We start from the raw sequence: 14,899 nt of genomic DNA on the forward strand, positions 1-14,899 counted from the left end.
CACCACCAGCTCCCTTCATACCATGATGCTCCTTCCCAGCTGTGCTGCTGGCCTAACTGAAGGCTCCACCAGCCCACCAAGACCTGGAAGCTGACACGGCATGGCAGTGCACCTCAACTCATGCAAGGGAGCATGTGGAGGCATAGCCACCAGCAGCAGGGAGCTGAGAGGGTCAGCAGGGAAGAGACCTGTGGTACTACATGGCACGGCACACTCTTTAGCCAGGTTGAGCCCTGCAGCAAAGAGGGACCCATCCTCCCCAGGGACCTCATCACCCCACAAACCATTGCTCCTCAGCCTGCCCAGCCTATGTGCATGGGCCCCCCTTCTAAAAGTGGGGCTCTGATTGCTGGCCCTAGGTTAGACTCCTGTGCATACAGGGCTGCTTTCTGGGCCCCAGGTTATCCCATCCTGCTGCCTGTGTCTTCACTGTATCACACCAGGCCTTAGGAGTAACTCAAATCCTATTTTAGAAGCAAAGAGTTAAGCATTTTCAATCTTTATTTTACAAAAATAAACCAGTTTTGCCCTGACACTCTGTGGCCCCCAACCTTCCCCTCCACCCCTGCTCCCTTTCCTCTTCCTGGAGGTCTGGCTGTTGCGTGACACAGCCAGCTGCTCTTATGGAGGCTGCCAGAGCTGCACACTCCTGTGAGTCTCCCCAGACAAGGAGCAGAGAAGGGGGATGGTGCCCTTTTGTGACTGCCTCTTCCTCCCAGAATCCAAGCTGGAAACTGTCCAAAGATGCCTCATGGTGGCTCTGCCATTTCTGCACAGGGAGCAAGTCTTAGGCAAATCACTCAGAATACATACTTTAAGAAAGAAGGTCTGTCTGTCCAATTCCTTCCCTTGGATGGGAAAGCAAGCCCCACAAAGTTACTTCTTGCCATCAGTGGAGCTGGCAGGCTGCTGTCCTCCTGGCTGGCTCAGTGCTGGAAGCGTGGGGAGCTGATGTGGGGCTGGTGAAAAGAGTGTGTGGCATAAAGCACTTCTGGAGGTGGTGGAGGGGATGTCAGGATGGAGCAGAACGGTTCATGGGAGCTCAGCATCGAGGTGAAGTGCTTCATTTCCTCTGTCAGCTGCTTGATCTCCCGGCGCAGGGCAGCATTCTGTCTCTCTAAGTCTTCACTCTCCTGAGGAGACAAAACCACAGGGGCTTCCTCAGTATGCGGACCCACAGGGATGAGCTAGGGACATGAGAGTTGTGGTCCTTCGCCTCTCTGCCCCACAGAATTTCCAGAACGATATATTTCTGGTAAATTCATCACAGAGCCACGCCTGGGCAAACCCTCCTCCCCCAGCTGGCCAGGCCGGGTGTGGGTGCGATGCCGGCAGCCCCAGCCACGCTCCCCGGGCCCGGCTTACGAGAAGTGCCTGTGGCTTGCTCCCGCCCAGGCTTTCTCGCTCCCGCTCATGCACACACACATCTCCGGGCACTTCCCGGGCAGCCCAGCCCCCGGGGAGAGCACGTTGAATAACTGCCGTCTTTAACCAGAAAACCACCTGCCACAGGAAACCTGTCATGGCCCTGGAAAGAAGAGACTCACTGCTTCCTGCTAGCCTCAAGGAAAGCAGCGGCCTTTGGGGAGGAAGAGGAGACGTTTGAGTCAGAAGAAAAGAGAAACTAAGGCCTCAGAAGAACTGAATTAATACTGGTATGAATGAGAATAACAACAAAGGGGTTAATAATGATGCTCAGCCTTGTCTCAACAATACTGAGAGCATCAAAGCCTTTGATACCTCTGCTTCTGCTGAAGTGCAGCCAGCTCCAGGCTGAAGCATTGCAGGCATCAACTGACCATGAAGCCAGCAGCCTGGGCAGGAGCAGAGGATTGGAAACTCAGCTGAGAGTGCTAAAGCAAGACCCAGCACTTGGAGGCTCTGGAAAGCTGCACCACCACCTTTGCAAAGCAAACTTTCTGCTTGCCCCTCTGCTGCCATGCTGATTCCAGATGGTGCCCACTCTGTGCACAGGTTGAAATGCACCCAGCAATTACAGCTGCTCCCACAGCAGGAACTCACACAGCAAACAGCATCTCTCAGGGGAGACCATCTGGTTTGGAAATCATGACTGTTGTTGAACTCAGGAACTGATGGGAATCACCCAGGGGCCAGGAGTCCCAGCTTTCCTATGACTCATTCCCCTCAAAACACAAGCTAGAAAACCCTGGGGCAGATGGAGTTGGTGGCTCCTTTCATACCACCATAGCTCAAAAGGAGCCATGCTTTTCTGTGAAAAACCACATCAGAGAAACGAAGTCCCTGATGCAGAAACATCCAAAGGCAAAGGGTGCTCAGGGAATGAACCCAGGAGAAACAGGGGGTCACTGTCCACTGGAACTGAAAAGAACCTAGCAAAAATTTACCATCCATCATCTACTTGCCTCCCTGCATTTTTCATCTGCCTGTTGGGATCTAAAATGGACTTAGCCCCACTGCCCCATCCCAATGGGAAGGCAGGGACTGTGTGCTATCAGTGGTAGCTGAGCAACAGTAATCTCATAAGCAAGTGCTCTAAGAAAAGCAGCCCAATCCTGCTTGGTGCACAGCTAGGCAGGATTTTCCTGAAGGAAGCTCAGAGCCCATACCTACCTCTAGGATTACTGTAGAGAGAGCACTGACCCCAAGGAAAGGGTATTTTCTCACCTCTCTCAGACACAGCTGCCCAGAGCCACTGCAGGCTGATGTAATGCAATCAGCCTAGAACCATGTCAGCTCAAGAAGGCTCATCAGCTACTGAGAAAAGAGTGAAATCTCTCCCTTAAACCTAGCTCCAACCGTGGACTAAGGGCACTATGTAAGGAGGAAGGTTCAGAAATGGATTCTCAATAATTATTTCCAATTATGGGAACATGGAGACTGCTAAATCAAAGGATGATTTTCAAACATGAGCTCAGCTACCACTTTTCAAAAGACAGCCAGGCCCAGCACAGGGATAAAGATGGTTTCTGCCCCTGCAAGCTGCATGTTCTTCATCTTTTCCATGAGTGGCCCAAAATACATGGGACACATTTATCCATGTGCAAAATGCAGAGCATCCAAGCCCTTATACTCGAGCACTGACCCCATACACCTGCCCAAACACACACAGCCAGAAGTGACCATCCCTCCTGAAAGGCAGATATCTAATCCCTCACGCTGGGAAGAGTTGTTGGGGGTGCCCACAGTGGCACAGAAAAGTATATTTGTATGCTGTTGCACCTCTGCATAAGTGGTGGCATGAATCTCAAAGCTGGGGAGAGCTAAGCCAGGTGAGACTATGCTTTCAAAGAGCTCAGTCAGAAGAGGTTGGGAAAGGAAATTACTAATGAAAGACTGAGAGATAAAGATGGATTCAAAACTAGTTGCAAAACTAAACGCTTCAGTGGCAGTCATCCTGGGCTGTGTGCTCTCACTGCAAGCACTGACTCCTACATCCTGCCCTGGCCTCACTTCTCCTGTCCTGACTCCACTGAGCATCTCTGCTCCGAGTCCCAGGGGAAAAGCACAGGTGTCTCCTATGAGTCCTAAGCACCAGGGAGGAGAAAGGGTGGGAGTGCTCACCAAGTGCAGTGTGTCTGCTTTCTGGGTCTGCCTCAGGCGGCTCTTCTGGGCAGCAATGCGATTCTTCTCCCTCCTTTGGACTTTCCTCATGTCATCAGAAGAGTCCTAGGGAAACAAAGCATGGAAATGACTGGGTATTCTCTCCCTTACCCTCCTCCTGCAGGGCAGTAGTTGGGAAAGGGACACAGCAGATAACATCATTGAAGCACAGGACACACCCTCTACAACAGTACAAAGCTGTGGGCCAGGGGATGTGATGCCTTTAGTACCCCTGTTGCCAGGAGGGGCACATCTGACATCCTTGGGGATCCCAGCACAGCTGGGAAATGACCACTCTTTCTTCACCAACACACTGGCCTGGGATATAGTTTGATGGACCAGAGTAAGGACCTCCCTCTGGAAAAAAGACAATTTGAATTCTTATACAGAAAACCATTTCCTTTCCTGTCTCTCTGCAGGGCAATGGCACTGCAGACATTCCAGCTCCTTGGCTATACCATTTTTCCAGATATTCAGCCTGTGTTTTCCTCTTTTCACCCCTGTTGGTCCCTCCCTTCTCCATCACCCTTCTGTCTCAGGCTTTATTTGTTGCTCAATATGGCCCCTGCTTTGTTTAACGAGACAGACTCAGAGCTTTTGTTTTTAACACAGATCTTATTTGCTCCACCTCTCTTATCTCTGTCCTTACTCTTTTCTGGAGTCCCCTGTTAGCAATGCCTGCAGTGCTGACTGCAACACTCCCAAGCCCCTTAGGCAGGGGAGGACAGAGGTCTCCAGGCTTCATGCACCAGCCATTCTCTGCTGAGATCTGGTCCTAATGCTGCCTTCTGACAGTTGAAACTGTCACACAGACTTTCATCTTCTATTTTCATATTGCACTGCCCCTCTTGTGGACTCTTTAACATTCACACCACCACTTCTCCACAAGACTACAAAACTCAGCCACAAAAGTTATCTTCCCAGCCCATTTATCTGTCCACATCCTCTCCCCCCTCCCCCAAACCCAAGATATTTTTCTTTGAACTTAACCGTTTTATCCTTGCCTTCAATACCCTGAAAATGTCTCAGATATTGCACCTCCCATATCCTGCATCAAGTGCAGTCCCTATCCTTTAGAAATCCTTGTGCTTTATCCCTGTCTTTACTAGGATGCAAGCCAGGATGCATTCCCATCCTTGTTTGGAAGCCAAAAATCATCTGCTTTGATGAACCCCAAGATTTCTGAGCAAAGTCTCAGGCACTTGCTCTTGTTGCCAGCCCTAGAGAAATGGCAAATGACAGATAAAATAAAGGTTAGCCAGAAAAGGCAGTGAGAATACCTCAGACTCGTGTCTGTATCTGCCAGCAAAAGACCTACCGTTAAGGTATGCCATGCAACAAAACAAAATCCCTCTGTGAAGCATCACTGACATGAAAAACTGCTGAGGCTGAACAGTAAAGAAAGCAGATCCAAAGTAGCAAGGCTTTTCTGGGTACCAGGTGCTGTCCAGAGAAGCAGGAAGCAGGCAGGTTGCCCCTGAGCTGCCCTGCTCCACAGCCAGGAGGTGCCTGCTCAGGCTGCTCACCAGAGCACCAAGTCACACTAAAACTTCCTGCCTGTCTGGCATGTATCACAGGATCCACCATGCCAGGGGGTCCTGGGCCCCCAGCTGCCCCTGGTGTAGCCCCAGGGAACCAGGTCATCTCTCTCTGCCCATATCCAGCTCAGTGGCTGGAGTTCTGCCAGGGCCCCTAGCTGAGCCCTGCATCTCTCTCCCTACAGCCATTCTTAGAAAGCTCTGCCACATTGCACTGTGAAAACACAGACAGTGGGTGCCACCCTACTTCCTGCCCACCCGTGGCCCACCCTGAAGTAGCTGGGCAGAACTGGGGAAGGGCCCCTGCTTTACCTGCTTGCTGGGAGGGGGAGACTGGCTGAAGCTGCTGGAATCACTGCTGTCAGAGCTGTGGGGCATAGCTGCAGCTTCTGGCTCCCAGGGTCTCTTCAGCTTCCTTTATGCTCTTGGTGTGCCTGCTCTCTGTCTTGCTTCTCTGCCTCTCTGTCCTCCTGTGTCACCTCTGATGTGGCCCTTGGCTTCCTACTCTCCCCAGTCCCAGAAGCTCTCTGTCCTCCTGCCCAGCACTCCGACACTTTCGCTGCCTCTCCTCTCACAGCCTCTGCACCTCCCTTTAGGTCTTTAGGTCTCAACCTCCTGTGGTTTCACAGAACCTCAGGGATGTAAGCTGAAAGTCACGTGGCCGGAAACTTTAAGACAAGAAGTAAAGTTACAGAAGAAGAAATTTTTTTTTTAAACCAATTAAGAAAAAAAAAAAGAAGAAGAAAAAAAAGCACATCTGGGAAAAACGAACTTCAAAATAGCCTGAAAAACCCCCGAAAAACACCTTCAGGCAGTTGAAAAACAGCACGATGGGTTTTCTCTGATACAAACAGCAGAGATGGAAAGGAAGAAAAGCCCCAGCTCTGGCTGTGAAACTTGGACCCTCAGAGGAGGGCTGTGCGGAGGAGGTGACACTGGGAGCCCCAGAAATTCCAGGGCTACTGTGTCCCATGCTAACCCTATGCAGGCAGGAGGTCAGTCCAGCTCCAGGCAACCTCAGTGCCCCAGCACAGCTGAGGAAATTCCCAAGCAGGCACACATGTCCCCACAAGCCACCCACCCCCTCCTGCCGCCCCCAACAGCACTGACGCGGGTCCCGGGGAGGGGACGGGCACCCTCGGCAGCTGCCACATCAACACTGCTCGTGCAGGTGGCTCATGTGGGCACGATGTAGCACCAGTCCCAGTTAAGAAGAAAGGCTCAGGATCATAGAACATTTGGACTGGGTTGGGTAGGACTAGTATTTTCTGTAAAGCAAAGCTATTTAGCACTTTAAAACATTCATTAGTATGTCACCACTGGCCATAAGGGAATAGCCGCCCTGGCAGACAAAGTGCTGGAAATGTAACAATCTATGGATCAGCCCATGCAGACAGGAGCAAGGAGAAGCTCCTTTGGATCCCCTTCTTTGTCCCCCAGTCTGTGTTCCCTGGGACTACTTTTGCCCTTAGTATGAGTCTCAGAAGACTAAAGATGTTCAATCAGCCCCCAGGACAGCAGTGCTTCAGGGGTACCCTCAGAGTACTTCATGCTAGTGGCTCTAGAGGTGACAATGCAGGAGTAGGAAGTGCCAAAGCAGGGACCATTCGCTTTCTGATCTGCTCATGTCACCAGATCCAGCAGGGTGAGCAACATGCCAACAGGCTCTCCATCCACAGACAGAAGCACACGACTTCAGAGCTGCATGTGCAGCATTAAGTTCTCTTGCATGTGCAATAAGGAGCAGACCTAGAAACAGGCATGAACCCATGTACAGTAACTCACTCCCGTGGAAAACAGCAATTCCCAGTTCCCAACTTACTGTTTTTTGTTGTCTGTGGGTCTTTTGGTTGAGTTTCTCCTGCCTCAGGCAGGAACAGCTGGCAAGTCTCAGCAGCAGGACATAGGTAAGGGCACTTGGGATGCAGTCATCATTTGGGAAAGAGTATTGGAAATAATTTCTATATTGCAGCACAGAAAACACACTTGCAGAGAAGCATGAGCTTGGAAGACAGTGCAGACTTGCATGGGCACTGCCAGCATTTCTTCCCATCCCTGCCACTCATGGAGCCAACAGAGGAGCAAATATGGCCAAAATCAAGAAACTGCCGCAGGCTGGGTGGCTCAGGGAAATCTCCTGATTTAGCTCCAATAGCAAAACTACTCCATTTGACCCATTTCCCTTTTTAGAAACATCCTGTGCCACTGGTGTTCTACTCTTTGCCCTTTTATCTGAACATTTCACAGCACTGAGTGTATTTTTCCTCCTGACGTGCTGTATGGGTATGCTAGGATCCACCACTATTTAACACGGCTGCAAGGGTTTGCTTGGCATGACCCACACTGAGGGACCCAATTTCCTGGAAGTGCAGCCCCCCTGTAGCACGCAGGGCTCTTCTGGTGCAGCTGGCTCCAGAAATGGAGTAGCCAAAGGGATCAGTGAGGTGAGAGGTGTTGAGTTCAGGCCTCCCAAGGCACTGGCTAGCAGCACAACCCTTGAAGGATCCATTAGCTCACTGCATCACTGCACTTCCTCTGAACTCTGCAACCCTGTGTGGCACCTCCTTTCCAGGAAGCACACTGCTGGATTCCCACTCTCCCGAGGAAACCACACTCCTCTGCTGGTGAGCAGCTCTCAGAGACTGCCTGGCCTGTCCTGCTCTGCAGGCTGCTGGATGGAGGGAGCTCCCTCCTCAGAGAAAAATATCCTTGTTCCATTATTTGACAGATTAGCTGAACTCATTCCTTTTGTACCCAGCAGGGCCAGCGTCTGGGAGGCAGTTGGGAAGGTGGTGGGGCTGTTGGCAGAAGGTAGAGAGGGAAGCTGAGTGTCCTGGCAGGAGCTGGACAGTCAGTGCAAAACTGTCCAGAATGTGGCTATGGCAAAGGCTGTGCTTTGAGGAGGAGGAAGGTTCTGAGTGCAACTTGATTTGCCCAGAGCTGGGCTTTTATGAACAGCTGATGAAGATATCTCAGGAGAGAGCAACAGCATGGGAGAGGGTCTGACACTCGGTCTTTCTGAGCAGCAATAAGAGAGCATCCCTTTCCTTGCCTTGTCCAAACACACCCTTTTCTCTTGAACTGGCTAGGATGTCAATGAATTCCTGCCACTTATGAACATCTGTAAGAGAGACAAGTGTCTCCTGGTGGGAAGATGGGCAGAACCTTCACAATTCTTCTCTGGGCTGGTCTGGACCCACGTTTTCTCCTCATAGGCAGAGAGAGCCCCCTGCCATTTCTCTGGTCAGAGATGTGATTCCCCCAACCCAGAGCAGCAGAAACCACCAGTATGTCTCCACCAGCATCTGCTCACAGCTTTGTGGGAACTGACCTGGACACCTGCTGCAGGCACAGCATGGGGAGCTGATTTCCTGGCCAGGCTCCCCCCCTCTATGAGGGAGAGCTTCAGGAGTCAGTCTCCTAATCTCTGTACATGACTTAGGTGTCTAAATTTACACTGTGAATAACATTCCCTGACTTCCTCTCTGGAATCATTTAGTTTTCTTTGATCTTAATCACAGGAGCTGTGAAATCACTGTCAGTGGCACTGGGGAAACTCACCAGTGTTAGGCTACTGCCATACCAGCAGCTTGATGGAGAAAGGATGGTTCCAGAGGTTTTTAGGGGAAGGACAGGACCAACCTTGTACTTGTCCCTTGTAAATTACAGCAGGCAATGCTGAAGGAAGTCTTGTTCTCCCAGGACAGAGTGGCTGCAGGGACTTGGGGCCTGGGCTCAGCGTGATCTACAGAGAAATGGTTTGATAGCAGCAAGATGCAGGTCAGCAAGAACAAATGCAAATGTAAAGTGAAGCAAGCTGTAGGTAGAAGATCTGGGGAATAACCCATGGGGCAGCAGAATAGGAGGCAAAAATCCAGGAGTTGCAAAGCACTGAAAACTGAGGTTTTGCTAGCAGCAAATGGGTCAGGTATTGACTTGGAGTTCTGGGCAGGGAGGAGGAGATGATTGCCTTGTGCTGCCTGTGCAGGACACTTTCAGAGTCCCAGGCCAAGGAGTGGAGTAGTCTGGAAGAAAATACAAAGGATAAACACACAAAAATATTGCCCTAAGAGAAGGAGTGAAGAAATTGTGCCCATTTAGCCTAGAAAAGAGAAGTCTTGGGGGTGGGAAGTGGGTGGTGAGGAAGGAACAGTCTTTCATATGTTGTAATGGAAAGGGTGGCCAGCTGATTTCTGTGCAGCCAAAGCAGGGTAAGAACCAACAGGCTCCAACTGCAGCAGGAAAGGTGGAGGTCTGATATTCGAAGCAAGTTGAGGTTAGGAAGACCTTGGGATGGGCAATTCAGGAAAGTTATTCAAGCCCCTTTATATGAAGTGGCTGGGAAGAAACCTCTCTCAAAAGAAATCCAAGTTGAATCCTGCCTCTGTGGGATGGATTATGTTATGAATTATGTTTCCAGGGTTTTAAATAAGGAAAAAGGAAAAAAAAAAAAAAAAGGGGGGGGTAGAAAAAAGTGTGTTACTAGGATGGGTTCCTCAGAACCAAGAGATCACATGGGGTATTTTTCAATGAGCTTTGCTTCAAAGCCTCTCTCCCTATGTCCCACCTATGCAACCAGCTTCCTCAGCACAGGTGAGTGCTGGAGTTTCCTTATAAACCTGCTGCTCCAGAGCTCTTGCCTGCAGCAGGCTTATGACAGCAACATTCAAAACAGCATCTCAGCCTCACTCATCTCGTTTGCAAGGCCATTCAGTGCAGCGCGCTATTTAAAAATCCAACCTAGAGCAGTTACCAACTTCAGCCTCCTGTAAACCACCGAGGTTGTTTCTGCTTCAAATGTAGCATTTTATGCAAATAATTTCTTACAATATTTGGACAATTGCACTGACTTGTTTATAATTCCTCATGAGTTTGAAGACTTTTGCAAAAATCAGTGCTGAGAATGGCTGTGTTGAACAAAGTCCCTGCTCTCTACCAGGTGCTTCTGCCATGTCCAGCTCTGCCAGCACCTGTTGTCCTGTCTGCAACGTGTGCAGCTTCCCCAGTCTCTGTCACCAGGGCTATTTCATCTTGACTGAGCTGAGTGTGAGAGTGAGGTTGTGCCAGGAGAGCTGAAGCATAGTCCCACCAGATTCATCCCACTTGGCACAGAGCAAACACCAACACTTTCAGTCCTTACTGGGTGCAACCAGCCAAAGTACAGGAAAACAGGTACTTTACACCCAGAATGTCAGATAAATGACAAGGGCTGTAAGTCAAGCACTTAAAAGTATGGAAATCCCACAATTAAATCCCTAAAGCACACAGCATTTATGCCCTCATGCTGTGTAACATGCTGTGCTCTGTAGCTGTATGATCCACTAGGGTTTATTCCCAGGGATGGCCATGTTACCTTCATCTTGTCCTGCAGTCAGCATGCTCCAACATCCTGCTTTTCCATTTCTTCACAGACTCTTTCTAATGCTTGGCACTTCAGCACTGAGTGACTGCTTCAGGGTTATTAATGAAGCTGTTTTCTCAGGAACCTTTTCAGGTCCAGAGGTGAGGATGAAGAAATGGAGTTATACCTATTTAACAGGTGCAAAATAAGAGACAAAGGAGATTTAGGTCATAAGTACTCATTCATTTTGAATACACATTTTGAACCAACTAGGATCTAAATCTTTTGATGGTTTTGGCACTTAGTTAGTGCAAACTAACTAAGTTTGCAGCACTTAGTTTAGTCAAACCCCAGATCCTGATGTCTGTGACTGCATCTGCAAATCTTTAGCACTTCTGTAAAGCAGCTTGGGAAATGAGGAAGACGTGGCTGCTCCTGTGAAAGCTCTTGCTCATGTGGCTCACCAACTCACAGAATAACTTCAAGGCAGGGTAGACACAGACCAAGCTTTCCAGGGAGGCATCAGCTGTCTACCCAGGAGAACCACCTTTCTTTCTGCAGTCTCTTGCTTCACCAACTTCATAGCAGTTTCCCAGCCCTGCTAAGAAAGGAAGCAGCCTAGCTGTCCAGCTTATTGCTCTCTCCAGCTAGGGTCCAGCCTGGGTGCTGAAGAGGTGGCAATCCAGGGCAAAATGCAGGAAGTGATCATATGCACAAGACAGCTGAAGCTAGGCTGCCTAGGCAAACCCATTTCTGGCAATTTCTAGGTCTTTGGTATTTGGCTTTGTCACTTTTATGTGGGATTTTTTGAATGTCATTACTAATGCTCTTATTTTTTGTCCATATTTTAAAAGAAGGAAACCGTAGAAAGAAAATGCCGAATGTGCTAGCTTTCCAGACATGGACACCAAGCTCCAGGTAGATGGGTCCATCTGACCCCACTGGAGAGGAAGAGCAAGTTTGACTGGAGCTGAGGGATTGACAGGAGGTTGGCAGGGTCAGACCTCCTGCACATCGGTGAGTTTCAGTCTCAAGACACCAATCATTAGAGTTCACCCCAGGCTATTTTGAAGGGATGAACCACATTCTCCTTCTCCTGTCCTGTACAGATCAACTGGTTGTGTATTTAGTTGAGCAACCTCTAATCTGTTCCTGGCAAGGACTTAGCAGCTCATAAGCAAGTACTCAGATGTACACTTACAAGAGTCTTCAGGTCAGCAGATCTCAAACCCTGGTAGAGTACATCCATTCAAGGCCAAACTTCCTCTCACTGCTGTCTTCACAGGCCTTGCCTACCTTCTGGGATCAGAAATGAACCAGATCACCCAGCTGCGCCTGGGACACTGAAAAGGTTCAGCTACCAGACACCCCCCAGTCAGCCAGGGTTTCTGTGCTTCCGCTGCCCGGGCTGAGCCCCCCAGGTGAGCTATCCATGGACGTGCTGTGTGCAGGGTACAGATGGTGTCTGACGGTTTGACTCATCTCGCTGGCAGTCTCATTCAGTGATGATGGGGAAGGCCCAAAGAGGAAGGGCAGTGACCCGTTTAACCAGAAGGGCTGATCCACCCAGGGGTAGACTTACTGGTGATGGCAAGGGGCTGTGGCCCCAGCTTCCTTTGTGCTTCCCAGTGTGTGCATTTCCAGGCGATGCACGAGCAGGAGAGGCACACGTGGCTATTCAGCCACAGGACTCAACCTTGGGACTCTGCTGCTGCTGCAGTGAATCCAACTGCAGCAACCAAGCAGCAAATATTGTGCTCCCAGGGGATGAACAATGCCTGATGGAGGATTTGATGTTCACAGGACTCTGGTTGAAGCCATGATCCATGGCATGGGGTGGATGGTGTTTCTTAAATTAATATATGACTCCTGAGTGTAGTACATTGCTGCTTCATGACTCCATTCAGAGGAAAATGTCCTTCAACACCACCCATCACCATAAAACATATTCAAGACTCCCAAGGATTGAGTACAGCTTATTTAGGGCATGTTCTTGCAGATAGACTCTGAGACTCCCACCTCAGCAGGAGATGGCTGTCAACAACACTCATGCTAGCACTGTACTTTCACCCCACTGGGATCTGCTTCACTTTTGGATTACGGGGGTGTGTACACCAGTTTTCCCTTCTCTCCACCCCATTTGGTAGGAACAAGAGCTTCCCAAATCCTTCAGCTCACGCAGCATGACTGGAGGAGGTGTGCAGCAGAAGCAGCTGTGCCAATGGGCTCACATGCAGTGAGCCTGTGCCCAGGCACGCGTGGTGCTTGTACAGGCAGTGCTGGAGCCCAGCACATTGTTGGAGGCAGCGTGGGGCAGAGTGACTGTGCAGGAGGGGACAGGGGAGCTGTGCAGAAGGCACACTTGGTGCCTGTGCAAGTAGCACTGAATGGCAGAACCACGCTGGCAGAGTTACCAAAATACACAAATGGGTATAAGCCCCAGCGGCCTGGACAGAGCACTGGCACATGCTGTCACACCCTGGCACACACAGCTCTCTGGGAGACAACCCAGAGTCTCAGAGCAGGCTGCTGAGGGAGGCAGTGGCAGGGCTGAGCCCCTGACCCAAACCTGGTCCATCCCCCAGAGCCCCCAGCCAGGGCCCTTCAATGCCTGTTTGAGAGAAACACAAGGAAGGAGGCCCACAGTCAAACACCCAAACACCAAGGGAGGACTTGCTTAGTGCTGGCTATTTCAGAGGGCTTGTAAAGTCCCACAGGTTTCCTCTGGGGGCTCAGAGCAGCAGATGGAGGGAGGGAGGGAGGGAGGGAGGGAGGGAGGGAGGGAGGGAGGGAGGGAAAAGGAGCAGTTTCAGATGATCACCAATCCTGTGCTTTCCACTCTTGCATTTTGGTACCCTGGCAAGAGAGGTGTTCTGTAATCAGCCTCCAGGGACATGGCTACTTTTCCTACAGCTTTGTATGTGGCTGCCAACACCAGTGCCCAGACACAGGTGACCTGCAGCCTCCCATGGCACCTCATCCCTCATGGTGCTTTGGAGGTAGGACAAGGGAGATGTGCTACACCTTAAGCCATGCCAGCAGTGATGGTGCAAGGCCCTGATTTGAAGACTTGGTCCTCCTGGTGTCACAAATAATGCCAAAATTGGTTTCAAAGAAGGGAGAGGAAAATCAGAACTCCTTGCCACCATTCTTTACCTGAACCCCAAAGTAGATGTCCAAGAATCATGCCATCTTTTATCTTATTTAAGCTGAAGTTTTTTACTTCAGTTTTGGGTATCCTTGTTTTTCATCTCAGTACCTGATCCTTTGTAAGCCATCTGAAACTGTTGGCCAGCAGGGCATCTTGTCCACCTGCACAAACCAGTTTGCTGGCTCTGTGAGAAGTGTGTCAGTTTACCAGTGTGAAATGAGTTGTCTTTCCATTTCTTTGAACATCTTGTGAGGGGATGAGCAGAGGAACAGACTTATCTCTAAGCCAGGAATTGCTCTGCACATCTCTATCATGCGGCATTTCACTAGTTTCCACTCTAAACTACTGGGACTTTTAGTCCCTGCATAGGGAAATTTTCCTGCAGCCCTCATTTATGTCAGCACCCTTGTTTGGATGTCTACTGACTTCATAGAAAGGAAGACAGAAGTACACACAGCAGCCTAGCGAAGCTTCCCCCCCATCTACCATGGCATTACAGTTATAAAGGATGGATGTATTCTTCTTCATCCTATTCCTCATGCAGCCTTCCTCCTTTCCCCACTGCTGCTCAGTGAGAGGGACCCACTAGGTAGCTCTATCTTGAATTTGGAGCACAGCCTTGAACCCTTTGACACTCACATCCAAACCACCCAGGTACCAGCTGGCACTTAGGCACACTCCAGACCATGGCTGGGAGAAATGCAGAGCTGGTGCTACCCCAGCATGCAAACTCAGCTGCCAAGCAGTGTGGGACCTTGCAGCCACATCAGATGGTTGCTGTCAGATGAAGAAATGTGCTGCTCCAAGGCCCTGCCTGAATGAGGCTCCATGTCACACAGGCTACACTGGCTGCTTGCATTGCTCTTAAAACTTGTGCACGTGATCCAGCAACCTGCAGGTTTTCAACAGACAGTGGAACAGGTGCCTACATCCACTTTGCAGACATGGAGAACACCCTGCATCTGCAGCTGAGGGGTTTGTTTGGACCAGTGAGTATGGCTTTGCCAGCCTGTTACACTGCCTGCATGGGGTGCCATCGTGCTGCCCACTCATACAGCAGTGCCAGCATGCACCAGCACCTGACTACCTTAGCCACTCATCCATTACCTGCTGTCTGGAGCTAGAGAGTGAAACAGGTCACTGCCTCTGAGGAAGGTCTGCTCAGAAGAAAAGGGATGCCTCACTTGGCAAACACCTGCAAAATGCAGCAGTGCCTCTGCTTGGCACCCACGGAGTTTGCCTCTGTCACAGAGGTCAGTAGCCCACGTACTGAGAGGCACTTGCCAA

The 14,899-nt window shown here is 50.2% G+C and overlaps 1 protein-coding gene across 3 annotated transcripts; it reads right to left on the minus strand.

Annotated features, from left to right (window-relative positions):
• Positions 1-483: 483 nt before the first annotated feature.
• BATF (basic leucine zipper ATF-like transcription factor) lies at positions 484-13,216 on the minus strand. 3 transcript variants are annotated; one of them, XM_071426782.1, is made up of 5 exons: positions 10,474-13,216; positions 8,763-8,865; positions 6,943-7,036; positions 3,544-3,648; positions 484-1,133 (listed from the first exon to the last, which is right to left on the minus strand). In XM_071426782.1, exons 1-5 carry the CDS (start codon positions 10,496-10,498, stop codon positions 927-929), a joined length of 534 nt encoding a protein of 177 aa, XP_071282883.1. In that variant the 5' UTR covers positions 10,499-13,216; the 3' UTR covers positions 484-926. The 3 variants fall into 3 exon arrangements, with proteins under 3 accessions (XP_071282883.1, XP_071282885.1, XP_071282884.1); XM_071426784.1 differs by lacking the exons at positions 6,943-7,036; positions 8,763-8,865; XM_071426783.1 differs by lacking the exons at positions 8,763-8,865; positions 10,474-13,216 and having other exon boundaries at positions 5,433-7,083.
• Positions 13,217-14,899: the final 1,683 nt, after the last annotated feature.

This window comes from Agelaius tricolor, unplaced genomic scaffold, assembly GCF_023055355.1.
Source record: "Agelaius tricolor isolate 1412-34295 unplaced genomic scaffold, bAgeTri1.0.p SCAF_5, whole genome shotgun sequence".
Lineage (NCBI taxonomy): Eukaryota > Metazoa > Chordata > Aves > Passeriformes > Icteridae > Agelaius > Agelaius tricolor.

Bases quoted from the DNA above. Each gene is read 5' to 3' on its own strand.
- BATF (XM_071426782.1), bottom strand. From the start codon at position 10,498: ATGCTGACTGCAGGACAAGATGAAG. The intron at 7,037-8,762 runs GTTGGTCCTGTC...CTGCATCCCAAG, and splicing joins TTACAAGGGACAAGTACAAG to TGCCCTTACCTATGTCCTGC. The intron at 3,649-6,942 runs GTAAGTTGGGAA...TTGTTTCCCTAG, and splicing joins CCCACAGACAACAAAAAACA to GACTCTTCTGATGACATGAG.